The sequence below is a fragment of the Bombus bifarius genome, unplaced genomic scaffold, assembly GCF_011952205.1.
Source record: "Bombus bifarius isolate JDL3187 unplaced genomic scaffold, Bbif_JDL3187 scf7180000008176, whole genome shotgun sequence".
Taxonomy (NCBI): Eukaryota; Metazoa; Arthropoda; class Insecta; order Hymenoptera; family Apidae; genus Bombus; species Bombus bifarius.
Window position 1 is genome coordinate 1,502,502 of NW_022884493.1, and position 19,210 is coordinate 1,521,711.

Here is a 19,210-nt window from a genome sequence, read left to right on the forward strand (position 1 = left end):
CGTAATTAGCGATAAACGATCCGTGCAATGACATCATCTTAAGTCACCTATTCGTCACAGGACTCGCGAAACCGTGTCGAAGAAATCTTCTTAAATCCGTTTTATCTTTCCTTCACTTTTATTTTTTCTCTACGTGTTTTCATGTCACGGTTAAGTCAAACGTTAGATCGCACAGTCCGCCTTACGATCGATATATACCAAGTGTGTTTATTACCAAGCGTTTTTAATGTGCGTTTATCATCTTCCATCCGCGCGACGTCCTCAGACGAGGGGAATCGCTAGAGAAGCTGTCCTCGCGAGGCGTTTCGCGCGTTAGAACGGAATTATCCGAGAAAACATGTTTCTCGTAGTACATCAGCGCGCGTACAAATTTATTACTAAATAAATAACTCGGTGCGATAAAGTGCGCAGCGACTGGGCGCGCGTACGCTCCAAGCAAATCCGTCCGTGCGCGTTTTCGTGGCGACGCGACGGTACGGAATGCAGGAGACGCGCGAGACGAAAGTAATCGAATACCATCTCGAGTTCGTGGTATATATAAGTACGCGATTACGAACGGTCGCGTAAGGGAAACGAGGAGATATTTAATGAACGACGATCAAGGCGCTACGTATTGGTTATACAATATTCTTTATTTTACTTCGTATTTTTTCGTCGAACACTACCGAGTGTTTGTACGCCTATCGTCTAATCCTCATCACCCATTCCTTCCTCTAGCTTCGTGACTTTTTATTTTTCATCGACATCTGCAATTCACATTGTAGTCTCCATAACGAGTTACGATCTTCTAACGTGAAAATTAAAACAAAGACCGTTGTGTTTGACATTCCAGGAGAAAAGACGTGCACACCGACGTATTCGTGAGACTGACAGACTAACGAGTAATTAAAATCGCGTTAAATAAGGCTCGACATAAATAAAAGAAATCTCGATGCGGCTTAACGAAACACTGGCCATTCCCGAGCGTCGAGAGATAGAAACGGAGCTTTCGTGCGTCTCTCGAACACTCTCGCTTACTTCGCGGTTCTCCAGACGCGTTTACACGAAAGAACAAAAATATCGAACGCATCACACGCACAGACATAATATATAATACATACATGTGTCCGTACCTGCGTACGAACTCGTTACACGCGTACGTTAGCGCGGTTATTATTTAACGTTAAACTATCACGTGGTTTTTACTGGCACTCTCTCTCTCTCTCTCTCTCTCTCTCTCTCACTTACAAACACACACACACACGCACACGTACATACATATATATATTCTCCATCTCGTGCACTCGAACATATATGAGAGCTGAAAGGCACCGGTTAAGGCACAATCGTCTGTCTCGTTGTAAGGATGTATCGAGCCGATCTTCGGCTACTTCGTCAACGAACACCTGGCGAAGCTGTAGCCGACCAAAGGGACCGTGTATGTCTGTCGGCTAATACCGAGGGCTTGAGCAATTTTACGTCGACCCGATCGCTGATCGTAAAGTCATTCGTGCAATGTAAGGCTGGTGACGTCCGCTCTTCCGTACTTCTCCTACCGTCGCTGTCCATCCGTTATTTCACCCTTTCCATCTTGTAGATTTCTCATACCAGATATCTCTCCTTTACATCCGCGCCAATATTTTCGCATTATTTCACTCGATTCTCTAATTTTTTACCAGTCCTTCAACGCCTTCTCCATCTTCGTTTCGTCTCGTCCTTATTCGACGAAAAGCGTTTTCCTTCCACGTTCTCCGCAAGATCTTTACTCTCCCCAAGATCTCCAGCAAACGTCGCGTAAGTCATCTCCTCATCCCCGCGAAAGGACAACAATATGAGTCTCTGTGCGCGAAAGAGGCTGGCAGCTCTCCGAGCAACGCCTTCGAGCGACGATTCAACACCAACCAGTCCAGTTCCTATCGAAAGCTGTCCGCGAGCTGGCCGAGCAGGGTCACGTCTTTCTAGTGAGATCGAGGGGCGGCCCCGTGTCCTGTAGCAGCTCGTTGTCCTCGCTGTCCGTCGACCTTTCCTCTTCCGTGCTACCACCAGTCGCATCCACCTCTTGCCCGTCCATCTTGCCAGCCTTCATACTCAAGTCGATCGGTTCTTCCTGCTCTGGACCCAAAGAACGCAGAAACGCTAGACTCTTATCGTATGCTTCTATTTGACTCCTTTGACAACCTCCGTCCACTTCTCTGCACTCGTCACGGGCACTTCGATTGTCATCGTCCCTTTTAGGCGACGGTGTCGACCTAGGACTCACGCTATCGCTCGAAGAACTCGTTAGGCTAGCTACCATTTGTGGTGTGCCAACCTGGTTCACATAGGGGACTATGAATCGTTGTTGGAACGGGAAAAATGGCGTGTTTAATAGCTGCATGTGTGTAAGAGCTGGATGAAAGAATGGCGGTCCTCTCCACATGGGAAACCTGGACACTTCCGGCCTGAGTAATTCGTGAGGTGCCCTGACCAGGTCCATCGGCCTCAATAGAGGATCCTGGCTGGCTCTTGCTGGAATATCCGGTGCCCTTAATTGAGCAGGAATATCCTGTGGCCTCAGGTCGTCTCTTTTTGGAAACCTGTCCTGATGGTGCTGATGATGGTGGTGATGGTAACTATTCGCGGTGGTGGTTGTCGTCGTGACGATACCCACGACGCTAGTGGCACTCGTTGTACCAGGATTCTCGTTATTGTTGTTGTTATTGTTCGCCACGTCCAACGAGCCGAACGCCTTCTCGTACGCGGACTTTGGGTCTTTGATGAGGCGCGTTTGAGCCTGGTGCGACTGTTCCTGGAGGAGGCAGTGGATTTTGAACCAGTTGGAGCGGCGTCCGTAGCGGGAACCCGACTTCGACATACCCACCATCAGACACTTCCTCAACCGGCAAGCTTTACACGCAGTGCGATTCTTCTTGTTGATCACGCACACGCCACCGTTCTTGCATTCGGAGATGCTGCCCAGGTTGTTGTAGGTGCGCCCGAAGAACGACTGTGGAGAAGAGAAACGTTCGACGCGGGCTTGTTAAATGAATGGAGTTAATAATTTCAATTAAAGTCGATGGAAGCCCTTGCAAAAATTAAAGGGAAGGAAAATTATCGATTATATTAAGACACGATACAGACGAGCGTGATCGCGTGCGTTTTAGCAATCTGCTGGTTTATACGGGGAAATAGACGAGCTTGCGGTCCAGTGTATTTGTATAAAACCTCTCTGCTCGAAAGTTTTTAAACAGTTATTGTACTAGCTACAAAATCGAAAAATTACATACACAATGAAGACACTAAGAATTTGATGGTTATCTCTACTAACGGAAGTACAGGCTATTACTACATCAATGATTTTGTTACGGCACTCGCGCAATTTAAAGTTCACAATCTATAGCAAATAGTAAAATTTTAGATCAAGTTGAAAGTAGAAGATGTCTAAGACTTTCGAGCCACTGTACATATGTGCATACATGATCGTAACACGTCTGACGATTTTATACATTGTTTGCTGTTCGATAATAACGCACGAGAAAAAATCGCTCGTTTACATCGTGTCTAAGAGTACCTTTCTATCCAAGTGACGTAAAAAAATAAAACAATGCTGTTCGTAACTGAAAATACAACTAACGAGATTCGTAAATAGAATTATTTTGATCGACAAGAGAAAAACGCGTGCTCTATTTTTAAGATTATGTCGATAAAGGATGGCTCTATTACAACCCAAACAGATCTGCATTCTTTCCAGCAACGACCAATACGTGTAAAGAAATCACCGCAAAGAAATTACACGTTTTATACACAATCGATCAATTTGGTTACGAAAACACGAATTCGAACTTTCCACGAGAAACATGAAACCGGAGACCCGTGGGTCAACACGGTCGGTACAGTGCCCGGTAATTGTAACGTGAGGATGATGCACGCGTCTGCACGCTTAAGGCTACAATTTTATTTGCATTCGAATGTGTGTTCGAAATATATACATATATATATATGTATATGTATATATATATATATGCACACACACACACACATACCTTGAGGAAGAAAAGAGATAAAGAAAAAATGGGTAGGAGAAAGACGAAGAGTAGGAGCGAAAGATGCGAGAATATAAACGGCCATTGAAATTTTTCCGTCGGTCTGATGATCTAAAGAGAGCAAAGGGGTTCGTGGATACTGACCTTGCAACCTTCGCACGTGAAGGCCCCGAAGTGAAAACCCGCGGCCGGCTCTCCGCAGACCCTGCAGAGCTGATTCATCTGCAACAAAAAGATGCGACATGTGGTTACGCTTCGGCTAAGAAACCGAAGACGCTTAGAATGCAGCGGTGATCATGCTGCAAGCACGCGCAATATGTGCCAATCATGGAAGCGTTTCTTGCTCGTCTCACGACGATCTCCGCCACGATGTAGACGAAGAGAAAGAAACGAACGATGAAGACAAGAAAAAAAGCAAAGAAAAATGAACGATAAAAGAATAGTAATTTCTTGGACGCAGGCAAACGATACCAGATAAGAAAGCATAGGCGATATCCATCGACGGTGCTCCTGCTGCTAACGCTATTTATTTCAGTGACGATCGCGGGACACCGTTTAGCGACGTTGGGATTTATCATTTCGATGTTCGATCAGCTCCTAGTCGATAGGACATTCGAGTATCCCGTGACGTTTTCACGTCCAACTGTTTCCACTAAACCTTCGACTACACCGTACACCGATTTAAGATTGAAACGCGTGTACCGAATGCCGTGTATCTTTGAGAAAAGTCTTGGATGATTCGCGCGTGATTTATCGCACGACCGAGAAAAGGATACGTGAATGATGGGATCGATTCGCGGCATGGCGATTCCGTTCGAATCGATCGTAACGTTATTTGATTGGCCGCCAATCACCAAGCAACTTGTTCATAAGAGTTGAGAATCGTTGAAATATGTACAGAGATGGAGAAAGAGATGTGTGCGTGTGTGTATGTGTGTGTGCATGTTCGAAAAGAGACGTAGTCACGATAAAAAGGGGACCTTTTCTTGCCTTCTCCCCGGAGGTTGCAAGAAGAACCGGGGATTCGGTTGCGAGACCATGTTCCTATTAAAACCTAGTTAGCCAGTCATTACGGACTGCATCGTGTAGAACGCAGAGGTTCGGTCGCGACGATCCAACGAGAAAGGATGACCGACACGGGAAAGGTAAAATCGTACGTGGACGGGAGAACGTGCATACGATTCGTAAATAACCATGTTGTTTCGTATAACGCTTCAATGGGAGGGTGTATCGAATTTGAATTTCATCTTTGTGATTGCGAATTGAGATGTTCATCGGTGATCGAATTTTTATTGAAAATATTTGAAATATCTGCGTACAGAATTTACTTCCACTTTATAAATCCTTACACGAGATACATCGATCAATTTCATCGAGAGTTTTTTGATTTATGTTGATATTACAATGTCGGCGTACGTAATGGATATGTGAAAAGTGCCTTTAATAAAGTCACGAAAAAGATAATATACGAAGATCGTCTAGCGTAAAGAAGCAGTAACAAAAATAAAATCGTACGTGGAAGAGAACGCGCGGAAGAATCGTGCTAGACCCGATTCCCGTATCGCAACGAAGGGTGTATCGATACCAGTTTGCGATTTCGTAACGAAAAGGCAAGCGTCCGTGTAAAGGGAGCGTACATCGAAATAACATTACATCAGCTCGCATGCGTACTTTCAAGAGAATCGAGAATCTCTCGGAATGGCGGGGATCAAAGGTTCACGATGAATGTTTCGAAATATTTTTAGAATTCGATTTTTCTTCGCGTTTTAATCGATACGCTGGTACACGTATCCGTTACACGGTGGTATCTCGCGTGAGATCGAGACGATTCGGAGGAGAAGCCTCGTTTGACGTTCTACTCGAAAGAATTTGATCCATCTTTTGCTTAGACACTGCGTGTCCGTGATAGTTCGAGCGTGGAATGTAATGTGGTAATCGGTTACGCGTGAAAAGGTGTCTTGACGAGCTGGACGAGATGATCGACAGCGAACAAGGATTAAAAAAAGTAATTAGAGGATTCGACGATGAGAGAAACTGACGTGTTGTTTACGATCCTCGCGTTTTCTTCGTGAAAGAGCAAACCAAGAGCCGGAGAGCTTTAAAGGCTAAGATAATAGCGTCGATCGTCTTTGCATGGAAAATCACAAATGGTTGTCGAAGTGTCATATGGTAGGTTTGATGGGAAGATACTTGGACTGTAAAAACGATCAGTGTTTGGTTAATGAAGGGAAACACAACTGACACGATAATGTTATGCCGTCTTTTAGGAATTGTTGGATCTGTTTTCCCACTATCTTTCAGCAAACAATTTTTAATGACGTCTTATTAATTCAACGATCTTTGACCAAACATATAAGGTCACTATCATCCCCTGATCGTAAGTGTCAGACTTACTCTGGCAGTGATACTTTGTATCTTTTTTTTTTTATTTGTCAAATTAAAATTCTCATTAAATAGAGATCATCTTCGTCATACTTAAGACAATTATATAACAATGCTAATCATCATCCATTAAATTATCTTCTGCATCCATAAAACGATACGATATAATGGCTCTGTTACTCATAATTATACCCTGATACGGGGAATACAACTAGCACAATACCGATATATATCATGCAACCTATGCCATCTTATATACAGCCAGCTATAAACCCGAAGAAAGAAACCCATCGAATCAACGAAATTCTCCTCAGACGATCTTCCGTCGCGCCAAAGGATGATCGTTCGTACCGTGGCGCGTATCAAAAATGATTTCCCGTTTCACCAAGTCCGCGTATCTGGGTGAGTCGGCGGCTGATGGCTTCTTGTGGGAACGGCCGGCTAAAGCGCATAGCCCGAGCCCAGGTAAAAAAGGTTAAACATCCAACAGATGACGCGGCTGTGTCACCTTGCTTCTAATCCCTGCACTCGCGCGGTACACTCCAACGGAACTAAATAATGTTCTTCGTGTCCCCTCGATGGACTCTCGCGCTGCCACTAGTCCCCCCATCTTCGCCATCCTTTCCGTTGTTCATGCCACGGCGCTTAACTATTCCAGTTACTATACGTAGTTTTTTCAAGTAGAATTACCCTGTTATGAGACGTCTTGCAGAGCCCATGGCCCACAGATATGATATATTCTGGTAACTGGAATAGTTAAACGAGGGGATGTTAATGTACAGTATGTTCGCTCTTTTCGTTGTTCTCGATGCTTTCGAACTTTAAAATGTAATTACAACTAAGTTACAGAAAGTAGCACTTGAGTTTTACCAGAACCAAAAAACTGGATTCGAATCGAGCAAGAGAGAGAATTGTAACTCTGAAACTAGAGTTATCTAGACCCATGTTTATCGAAACTTCCTTTGCTCGTCTTAATCAGCACCACGCGTTGCTCGAGTTTGGCACCAACTTTTTGACATGCCCTATATGTGTCTTCCTAAAAGTCATTCATTCTGTCATACGTTATACACGATACTTTCTCAATCCTTTCGTTATTATATCAAGAATTAGCGATCAATAGACCAACAACAAATTCGTTTCTCCTGTGCAAAATTCAAGATTAAATTACGGTGCTGAATCTTAGGTGATTCAACGCGCACTGGTGTTCGTCGAAACACATATCCACCGTTGTAACCATAGGCTAACGCATTCTACCAGATGTCTCTCGACCGCCATGATATTTCGACCTCTCTTGGTTCGACCGCTTAATCGCACACCCGCATCCTGCACGGGGACGTCTCATTAAGTAACGGCGCGAAGGTAATGCCGATGACGAATGACACTCGAGGAAGAAATGAAAGTAGCGTGCTAACCGGGGATATTTTTCCCCGCGTTACACGGCTGATGATTCGCCTTTACGCCGTGGCGCGCACGCACGCTTCACGCCACTTTTTTTCAAAAGGCCCACAGCAGCAAAAGGCGCTGCTGGGAAATGTAGGCCTGTCGGAACAACGGTGCCTTTATCCTCCTCAGCCTTTTTATCCTGGAGTCAAGCACTGGGATTGGGAGGCCATGAAGCGTAATTGCCCGGGATTTTTATTGGGTAATTGTTGCTGGAAGGGTTGAAGATGACGTGGATGACGGAGATGACGTAAATGATCTTTGAGACCAGAGAACTGTACGAATATTAAGATCATTTTACGTTGGAGAATTTTATTGCGAAGTAGGAATGTCGATGGAATGAGAAAATTGCGAGGGTGTTATTTTATTTCGTTGCAATCAAGCTGCATTGCTTTCTTATGCAGGCATTAGCGACGATTCAAAAAGCGAATACAAATGCGATACAAGATATAAATTTTATTACTTGGTCAAAGTTAATTAGATATACCCAAAAAAGTAAACTTCATTTTTCTTTAGCTGTGAGAATAAAAATTATAATCGTCCGATAAACGACGTTAATTTGCGCGAATATTTACGACTTTTCGGAAAAATGTAATCCCTCCAGATTTATAAAATACTATCGCAAATACTTATATGAGAGACGATTTATGTCCTCTATGCAGGAAAATTGTAAAATAAGAGTACAGCGGAATGAGAAAGTTCTAAGGAAATCGAGATTATTTTATGTAGCAGAATCGTAGAAAAGCCGTAAGGAGAATAAAGACGCCGTTGTAAGAAAGTATGGATGCACCGAGGTTTTGAAATGTTGGATAGGTTTTCCCTTTATAATTGAATGACGTTATGTGACTGTAAATCAAACTATTAGAGATAAAATGGGCATGTCGAACTGTGGAAAGACGGTAATTGTAAAAAAGTGTAAGACGAGTTCCTTTGTGTCTTTGAATAGTTGCGAACATTTTACATCTTCATTCATTGCGAAAAGGCAGTAAAATATAATACTCTACTAAAAGAGTCAGTAATATACTTACTGCCTTTAGCAAAACGTAGTAAACGTAAGAAACTGAAATTGATCGTTTAATAGATATTGCTTGTCTTCATAGTTGAGCTCCGATCATCTTTTGTAACTCCATGTTTGTATCTTATTGAAGATTCACTATCTCCGATCATTTTCACTCACGCACCACGATCGAGGAATTCGAAATAGCTGCTATATTAAATCATTCGTGCAATTACGTATGCTGCAAAATTTTACGAATCGTTCCGATAATAGAAAATAACAATATTAATTGATACAAATGAACTGCAATCTCCAATACGCTGTCTGTTCCGATCATTGCTTCCATTATAACTGGTTCTCATATCGGTTCTACAGAATCATTGCCCTGTTTGCTTCACATCGGCAGAACGAAACAGAAGCAGAATCAATTCCCGTACCAATTTACAATAAAGGTAATGTATCAGGTATGTTTTGTCATTTAATTTTAATGTCTCTAGACTTTGAAGTTACATTTTGTAAAAAATGATATACCTAGTAAATTACGGAAGCATTTAGAAACAAAACTGTTCTATACCAATACTCTTATCCATTGTATCATAGCATTTCACGTCATATCATTTTCCCGACTAATTTACATACAGAAAACGAGAAGAAGACGCGAGTCGAAGAAAGAGAGATTCGGAAAGGAAAAAGTGAAAAAGATAAAACTCACCACGTCGGTGTTGGCCGCTGCCGTGGCGATCGTCGACGTAGGCGTCCACCACCCCGCGGTGGCGGATGTCGTACTTGTAATGACACCAACACCCGTTGCTACAGGGATGGATCCGCTCCCAGCCAATCCTGCCGAGCTCGACAAATCGCCCACGTCCATTCGATGTTCTTTAATCTCTCGATGCAAACCGTTCACGCCGGTCCCTCGAGCCGTCTGTTCCGTGTTCGATGTCGCGACCCAACATTTTCGTGCGTGTCTTACAAGTGCCGACGCCGTTGAAAATTTCCTGGGCCACCGCGGATTCTCACGATCTCTCCTGGCAAACCAGGGACCACCGGGACCTCTGCCACCTTCCCTCCGCTTTCCCGTTTATTATCGTTTGAGAGATTCTTTCAAATTCTCTCTTTCGTTCGAGGTTAATTTTGTAGTGTGATTTGGTGTTTGCGCTGGTACGTGGAAAGAAACGTGATTTCTTGGGTCGATTCGATAGCCTCTACTGTAATTATAAATATGGAACGTGACATTTCGTGATTTAACTGAACACTTGGCTTACACACTGCTTAATTATATGCGTTGAATGGATTACGAATACTTTAGATATATGTATCTTCTATTTTTGTAAAACGATAGGTAATATTTATCGATTCTGATGGTTTTAACTGACACGTTACGCCGCTCTGTTTCCTTTCCGTATTTCCTATTGAGTATGAAGTCTGTATCGAGAAGATCGCCAGAAACAGAAACTTTCTGGCAGAAATAATTGGAAGAGCAAAGAGCTTGGTGTAGAAAATGTACAATCGGAAACACGATAATTAACTTCACAACGGTTACTTAATACTCTTGACTCGAAGACTGACGTGCGTAAATTTTTACTGTTATCCAATTAACCAACGATATCATTCCATTTTTTTTACGGATTTAAGCATCAAAATTATCGAAGAAGAAGAAATATTTCGACTCGCGCCGGAAAGTAGAAACTATATGTATATATGAAAAATAAAACGAAATAAATAAAGGAACAGCGAAGCGAGAATCTCGATAATACTCTGCCTATTCTTAATTCTCGCGGTAATCACACAAAGTAAAAGACAAAGAGAAACTCAATGATATAGAGAATGTTCATTAAATTCCCCAAAAGGCTGAGTAAAGCATTTCTTCGTTCCTTTGAAAATGAAAGCAGATAGAATTGCACGGAGGAGGCGTGCTTCCGACGAAGCCAAAACCATTCGCGGTCGCCATTTCTTGCGCGAATCTCGTCGAGATAACATGTCGTGTTTACAGCGGTGTAACGCCATTACCATGTTAACGGAGCCCGCCTCGCAAGAGACGCATAAATACAAGCGCTAATTACGGCGCCGACCACGTATTAATTTCATCCGTGCGCGGGAACCGAACCCGTGTACGCCTGGTGAACCGCGACGCGCGTAAGCGTGCCCGTGCTTCCGATTAACGAGATTTCTTTTTTAATCCGTTCGAACGGAAACCAATACAGTCTTTGCAAACGTATTTTTGTCAAAAAAATATTCTACGGACAATGGTGATACTTCGTTAACATCGACAACAAATATTTTTATATCTCGTTGTAAAACACCGGGAAGGCTATTATTATGACTATTGGTCAAAATCCTATTATCAGATACATAAATTTAAGTAGAAATCAACACGACATGTGCAAGAATTTACACATGTATGCAATTTCGCGTTTTCGCGTCGAAAGATCGTGATTAGCTTCGAGAAGAGATGTTACGGTAAACGAGTCACGCGTGTCTTTTAGGTGTTTGAAATTAGTGTGTTATTATTGTCTTTGAACGTTTTATGTTTTAATCTTGCTCTCGCATTAACAAACACTAAGATTTTTAATATTTGAATTCAAATATTCCATCGTACTAAAATCCATAGCTGGAAACGGCATGGATTCGACGATTCAACTATAAATGGGATCTTTATTTCCTTGTAGACAGCCTGTTCCTATATATACCAGAAATACATTACATCGCCGAAACATCGTACAATTTAAATTAAATATCCAAGAAACCGCTAGAAGATTGATTTCTAGCTATCGACGATTGACACGACTCGATCGAGGAAGCGCGAAGAAAATTCGAATGATGCATGGACCGGGAAGAAACGTTCCGTTTTCATTCTCTCTCTCTCTCTCTCTCTCTCTCTCTCTCACCTCTTTCTATCCACCTTCTAGCCGATTCGGAAAATAGTCTCTGCACGATATCGAACCGATCGAACGAAGTAACGGGTAGACAGGACGGGGACCGCGACGCGGCGATGCCGGTACATTTTATCGCGAGACGTCTTCCTTAAATAATGACAAATTAATTAAGGTGGTCGTATCGCGGCGCGGAAGACCGGTTTACATGGTGCGTATCGTCGCCTCTGCTCGACTCCTATAAATCCAACGTTTCTACGGGCCTTAACCGTTCTCGTTTACTGCTGGGAAATATAACGCGATGAAATGAATTTCCACGATCGTGAAACGCGCTTCGCGGAAAGGAAATTGTAATATTATTTCAATTTAACGACGAGACTCCATCGTGCAACGTTCAACGGCTTTGGCAAATGGCTTGTAATCAGCCGATCCCTTCCGCACGATAATTGATCCGATCGTTAAATTGTTGCGCGAAATTGACGATCCTTCACGGACAAAGTTCATTACCAATGGTGCATTTGCTTGTTCGATCTTTAAAGATCGTTCGAACGCTCGTTTTTTAACGTTGCGTCGATCGATATTGAAACTCGAAGCGTAATTAAAGTTTTGACAACGTAATATCGACTAAAGTGAGAAACTCGTACCAAAAGAAATTGAAACGAAGAACGATAGGTAAGGTAGATATGCGAAAGAGAAAGGAAAGCTTCATCCATATACTTTGCTAAGAATCGTTCAGTTTCCCAAAAATTCATCGTTATCGATCAATAAAAATGAGATGGAGCAGAAGATAACGGAATGCGAAATTAACTTTAAAGCATTTAATTTCACTTATACTCGTCGCTGTGTCGTCTCGAACGACATCTATCGGTATCTAGAAACTTTTCGCATCGAACGCGATCCGTTAAAAATATAATATACAGAACATAAACTGTAAAAGACTATAACGGCTTCTCTATAACGAACAAACTGAATTCCTTAGTTAATTAATGTTCGTGTGACTTTAATACGTCGGTGAACAAACGTGAAAATTCGCGTGTAATCCGAGCAAGCGTGTAATTCAAATTAACGAAAGAGGCATCCACTGAGAACTCGTTGTCGCAGAATTGTACGTAGCCATTGAATCATAAAAGGATGGGACAAGAAGCAAGTGAGAAAATAGCGAACACAAGCCACGTTGCACGATTTGCCAACGAATATTTTTCAGAGAACGATTCCCCGCGGGATCGGGCAAGAACAGAGAGGCTCTTGCAACGTTACCACGAGCGCAACAAGTTTGCAGTCCTTGAAATAATCGCTCTTTTACCCGCACAAGCGTTACCGCGTGTATGCAAACGTAATACATCGCGTCACTCTTTAGAAGACCGCCTGGCAAGCTGGATTAGCAGCATCGCACAATCCGTGTCCGAGAGGGACTAAAAACGACCAGGTCTCCGTCGACAGCGAAGCTATTCCGATTACTCAAGCTCACCGACACTGAACGTTTGTCGTAAAGAACACGGATTTCAAGTTCTTTTGCAGAAATATAAAGTTGAGATTATTTTGATACCTTCTTAGCGACTATGACGAATGTTAAAGTTTGAATTTTTACATACTATATCACATATATTCGACTTAAAGAGAAATTAACGCTCGAAACGTTCCTGAAACATATTCGCCAAATAATATTCGTACTTTTCTAACGATAGATTCTCAAGTTTGGTGTATTTTTATGTTTTAAAGAAGCTGGTGGAATTTATAGTAGGATTTATTCGCGGTTTTGACAACGACCAGACCTAGTAAAAGTTCGACAGATCTGTATACTTGAAACAAATTATTGGAATCGTATTACGTATTCCAGTTTAAGTCACGGACATTCAACGTTGATCCTGACGAATATGACTCAACTTTCTCTAAAAAATTATTCTCGATTTTGACGATAATCGATTCGCATCGGATCGTTATCGTCTATTAAAATCTCGGTATCTCGACGACTACCAAGGAGATATTCTACAAACTTAATTCGAAAGATTTAAAAACCAAACGTCGATCCCACAAACGAAACGTGCCTATATCTTACGAACGAGAAAAGAACGATCTCATCCAAAAACAGCTAGACGATCGACAGACAGACATACCTATATATATACATATATAAAAGTATAATACGCAAAGACCACCTAACCAAGATCGAAAAAGCGTTCACCAAACGTAGAATACGTTTCCAACGCGAGTAGAATACTTTCGTCCGACACAAACGGCGTGCGTTCACTACAGACGAACGGCTCGCACAGTTTTTTTCGACTTTCCCAGGCTGTCACGCATCATTAATATCCTAATTGTGCGTCAATTTTTTTCACCCTGGCTGACCATCCTTCGAGGCATCGGTGTTCGTAATAATAATGATCGAAAGGTGAAACACTCGCGTCAAAAGTATCACCCATACACATCTCTGTCTCTTTCTTCTCTCCTCGTCCTTCTTTTTGCTACTCCTCCATCACGTTTCTTATCTTTTTCTATCGCTTCCTTTTTTTCGTTTCGTCTTTTTCGTTCGTCTTCGTTTTTTCTTTCTTTTTTTTCTATCGCAAGCATCACGATCACTGCCAGCCCGTGGCAGCCAATGAGTGACGAGCGGCTGCAACTTTAATGAACCGGTTGTGAGCGGCACGTCACACGGATATCATGGTACCGACTGCAGACAGTTGAAATTGTTATGCCCGGACGTCGTGACAAATTAATCGTCGACGCCGCCAAATCGACCGAGCAAGAGAAACAGAAAAAAAGAGAGAGAGGACCGAATTGATTTTTCGTACTAGCCAGAGGCTAGCTGGCTCGTTAAACTCGCGCGCCACGATTCCTGACCCACAGATCGATATTCGAGTCGATGCAGTAAGGTAGGGTCGTTTAAGTCACCGTTGGTCTTTGATATTATAACGATAGAATGAGAAAATATCGTACACTTCAGGTTCAGCAAGAGGGAATATCAAAGACGAGAAAACGATTCGAACATCTCTGTGGTAAAGTTATTCGAGTCGGCATAAAGAACTGCTGCAAAAGTCATCGCGATAATAAAAATCAATATTCGTGGTAAAGATTTTCGCACCGAAATTTTTCACGTTACGAAGTCTGTACCTTTCTTCTCTTCCAATGAATACGATTCAACTATTGAAGTTGCCTTCCTGTCGTTGCGATAGAATTATCTTATCGATAAAAGGATACGCAACAAGATCTTGTCGAAAATGGACAAAGACAAAGAATCGTGGAACCGATTCTTAAGGAAACAAACCTCGTTGGACGCGTAAAAAACCCTATTGTCCTGAAATTTAACCGACCTCCTCTGTGTTCGGATCGTTCGAATTTGCAAACCGAATTTCCAATACGATGGAACTTGCTCTTGTTCGTAGAATCAAATCCGTCGAAGAAACAAACTCTGTGGAACAACGCTTTGTCATCGTACCAACAATTTGACGCAAAGCGACTGTCTGACCGTGGAACGTACGACTGGATGCGTATGAACGATATAAAGAAACACTATGAAATAGGTGAAAATGAAGAATTTCAGGATTAATTTCGAAGAAACAAACTGTGCCGAACGTACAGAAGACATCACTACTCTTACAGTTCACTGATTCGTACAGCTCGGGAGAAACTCTGATGTTTTTTTAAATTTACGCACGTCAAGATTCCATTGGCGCGTCAAGTAGAATCTTCCCTTCGCGGTCAGACGTTTCTGCCGGCGCACAGCGTGTCATAAAGCAATCACAATCACCACGGATCAGCCGATATCGATCTGCTATGTATACTCGACGACGTATTTTTTTCGTTCTAATCGCTGGAAAATACGTCGACAAGCTCTGGTTCACGGTGTTTTCGACGAGCTCGTTACACGTACCATCGGCTAACGGGACAACGAGTGGAGGGAGTTTCACTGGTGTAGTATTCTGTTGTCACGAGGCTTTGTTCTTGATTGGTTAACCATTCCTATGGTTGCCATGAAACTTGGTATCCCGGATCGAATACACACTCGCGATCACTAAATAAGATTCTCGTGGGCTCGATAAATCCTCCAAACGATAAATTCTCCGATCTGCCGAGCGAAGTAACGAAGACTAATGGACGAACGAAATTGTAACTCTCGAAGATGGTGGACGAGGCGCTCGTAGCTCGAGCGTTCCCGCGATTAGCCGGTGCCGCGAGGCGCACCTCGAGCGGCGTCTACTCGGAATTCGAAGCGAGACACTCGGAAGCGACGGAGGCAGCCGCCACAAACGGAAACGTGGAAAAAGGTCGATCGAAAGGAGGCGATTGAAAAAAAGATAGGAAAAAGATATGGGAGAATAAGATGGAAACGACGGAGAAGAGTGAGAAACACACGGAGGTGATGTCGAGAGGTGCACGAAAAGAAGAATGGAAGGAGGGAAGAAGGAGGAAGCGTGGGACAAAACGGGACGAAGAAGAAGAGGACGGACGTCGTGGCTGGACCACCGGCCGGCTCGGGGCGTGCGCTCGTGTAGCACGTGGCCGCGAGACTGAATATCCCCTACCTTGGCCACCTTCGTCAGTCCGTTTGTCCGCCTCGTCCTTATCTTACCTAGTCGACCGAGAAAGACTACCGCGGCCTTCTCTCGTTCTCTCTCCTCCCACCTTGCGGCTGTACCTTCTCCTTCTCCATCCTCCTGCTTCTCTTCTTCTTCTTCCTCTTCCTTTGCCTGCTTCCATATATCTTCGCAGTCTCTTCTTCCTCTTCTTTCTGTCCCTTTTTATCCTTCCTCGTGTTCTTTACCCTTTTTCATTTTTTCTTCTACCGCTTATTCAGATTCTGTGCAGTTGTTCCCTTCTCGTCTTACGGTCTTTTTCTGCTCTTTGTCGTGTTTTGCGCCGCTCTCCTAATTCTTCCGCTCCTCGTTTTTCCTTCCACGCTTCTTCGCTGATCTTCGCAGTCTGTTTCTATCGTTTGCCGTTAACGTTGCTGCTCTCCTCCCGGCTCTGATCTCGCGAACTCGTCGATCTCTTCCAACGCAAAATCCATCTCCAACGCGCTAGAGAGGAGGCTCGCGTTAGATGCGTGCGCGCAGTTTCGCCGATTGGTTTAGTAGCTTTTCGCGCCGATCTGACGAGGGTACAAGGTTTAATCGAAATGTTATTACACAGAGGAAAGGAAATGGAGATTCTACGGAGATTTGGAAATTTTCGTGTTCTTGATTTTAGAGATGTTTAGCTTTTGTCTTAGAGACGAGAAGAAATTAGGGAAATTGCGGATCGATCGACAAACTTTTAACCGAAATATTGGAACAAATAGTACTACTAATTGTACGCGTTTTAGTTAATTCTTAATCTCATATAGAAAGCTAGGTGTAAAAGTAGGTGTTCGTATATTCCTTCCGAATCGCTCATCGTCCACGCGAATTCTCTCTCATAGTATGCGTGTAATTATTAGTCGAAGCTTGTAAAACAAGAAAAGGAAGTATATAGAAAATACGTACGAAACGTAACTGAAGCTAAAAATTATAAACTTTGCACGTGGCGAGAACGTTTGCTAATCTCGTTTGTATAGGAAAGTCGACGGTCTATAAACCAACCGGACTACCTTTTCCCGGGGCTTCTCTAAGTATCGAGAGATAACCATCTATATTTAATGAGCCGTTCGTTCGACGACGTGATTTCCCCGTGCTTCGAGCACGGAGCACGTGCGGAAAAGCGTGCTCGCCATAAAACGCGCGCCGTTCTGCGTAACTATAACAGCTATTCCCCTCGTAAACGTAATCGAAGAAAGTACCGTCGCGCCACCTTCTACGCGATACTTTGTCGATTGAAATGATTTTTCTGATTCTACGTGTAAATCATTACTTGCAAATACGATCACGATTAAATTTTCTCGAAGGAAGGTTAATTTATATAGCGTTCTGATCAAGTAGTATTTTATCTTTAAATTTAGTCTAATAAAAAGAAATAAAAATCTATTTTCTATTCTTTCTTATTCTTTCGTATGCGAGGAAGATCTTTCATCTTTCTTCCTTTGCTTGTTCCTTTTCCTTTTTAATAAGAACGCACTGTTCGAACGATAAGTTACATTACGTGGTACACATTTTTCCAACGAGCAATATTTTATATAACGCAGAAACAATTGGCCATATCGTTCGAGGATTACTTGTATGAAAGTTAGAAAAGGTTCTAGCGTAACTTTGAATGTGCGCAACCCGAAATGGAGAAGGGAGACTTGGACGCTCGTACAAGAAAGATGCGTGGTGATTTTAATGCCAGGTTGGTAATGTTGCGCAACGATACCATAGAGTAAAAAGAATAATACTACGCAATAGGAAAATGACAATCTCAGTTGTATCGCGAAAAGTTTCGATATTAGAAATTAACGCTAATAAGGAATTGCGTATACTTAGGCTGATCTTTCTAGGCATTAACTTCTTACATTCTGTGAAACGTACAACGATCTCAAACTTTCGATATAACGTTGTAGGTATTCGTGGAAACTAATCTTCCTTATAACGTTATACGATTGTAATCTCGATCCAATCCATTTGATACCTCTATCGTGCAATCATTCTACAAACGATAGCGGTCGTTAAGATTTGTTTATCTCGTTTCTTCAGCACGAAATAATTGCATCCGTGGAAAAACAGATTGTCCGGCGATCGAACAATAGTAATTAAAGTCCGAGCGATTCGCCGAGTAATCGGCACGTCGTGCGGCGGCGAAGTAAAAATCGTATTGATCTTTCTCTCCTTACGTAATCGCGATAATTATCGTCGTCGAACGCGAACAATCACGTGTAATGCGCAGTTACGTCGAGTCTTCTTTAAAAACGGTGATCCGCCCGATAAAAATCTCGCGTCGTTGCAGAGCCCACTCCTTCGTGGAGAATCGATCGAGGAAGATCTGCGAATACGTATATTTCAATTACACGCATCCTTGATATTTCCCTGCCAGCTCATTTGAAACGAGACAAATGGTATATTATGGTATTACAGTTGAATGGAATAAACGAGGAGAAGGAAACGTCGTTCGAAGTGGGAGGCGCCCGATCAGCAACCAATAGAAAGAGCCGCCACCCACGAAGCTATAAAAATTAATTTATCACATGGATCGCCGCCTACGCCATTGCTCCGTTCGTGGACATCTAGTTTCGCAGCATCCCCTCAGATAGCGCTACCTGTCGGGTCTTCCCCGGTTAGAAACTCGTTTGAATCGTTTTCCCCCGTTCCAGCCGTATTTCGATATATATTGAAAACATTAATGTATATGTAATAGGTGAAAAAGGTTTACGATAACGATGAAAAAATTAATATTTATAGGAATATGTAGATTTGTAATTGTTTTTTGTCTTAAAAATTGCATCGTAAATGCATATTTGTCACTTTATTCATAGCTTCCTGTCATTTGTTTCACTGACGATATCGGCTGTTATTTCATAACAATACATATTTGGCTTTCAAATTTGACTGTAACGCTTAAGTAATCGGGACTTCGTTATAGAGGGCACCACGAAACGGAGATACCATACAGCTAATTACCGTATGAGTTATCAG

General features: G+C 42.6%; 1 protein-coding gene across 4 annotated transcripts; it reads right to left on the reverse strand.

Moving 5' to 3' along the window:
• Positions 1–613: 613 nt before the first annotated feature.
• Positions 614–16,279, reverse strand: LOC117209403 (nuclear hormone receptor family member nhr-25-like). 4 transcript variants are annotated; one of them, XM_033451425.1, is made up of 4 exons: positions 16,261–16,279; positions 9,533–10,028; positions 4,146–4,223; positions 614–2,965 (listed from the first exon to the last, which is right to left on the reverse strand). In XM_033451425.1, the coding sequence occupies exons 2-4, from the start codon at positions 9,689–9,691 to the stop codon at positions 1,928–1,930; spliced, it is 1,275 nt and encodes a 424-aa protein (XP_033307316.1). In that variant the 5' UTR covers positions 9,692–10,028; positions 16,261–16,279; the 3' UTR covers positions 614–1,927. The 4 variants fall into 4 exon arrangements, with proteins under 4 accessions (XP_033307316.1, XP_033307314.1, XP_033307315.1 ...); XM_033451423.1 differs by lacking the exon at positions 16,261–16,279 and adding an exon at positions 15,562–16,198; XM_033451424.1 differs by lacking the exon at positions 16,261–16,279 and adding an exon at positions 15,346–15,498.
• Between the last annotated feature and the right edge of the window lie 2,931 nt (positions 16,280–19,210).

Coding starts and splice junctions, on each gene's coding strand:
- LOC117209403 (XM_033451425.1), bottom strand. CDS start 9,691: ATGGACGTGGGCGATTTGTCGAGCTCGGCAGGATTGGCTGGGAGCGGA. Junction 4,224..9,532: donor CAGCGGCCAACACCGACGTG/GTGAGTTTTATC, acceptor TTTTTGTTGCAG/ATGAATCAGCTCTGCAGGGT. Junction 2,966..4,145: donor TCACGTGCGAAGGTTGCAAG/GTCAGTATCCAC, acceptor TCTTCTCCACAG/TCGTTCTTCGGGCGCACCTA.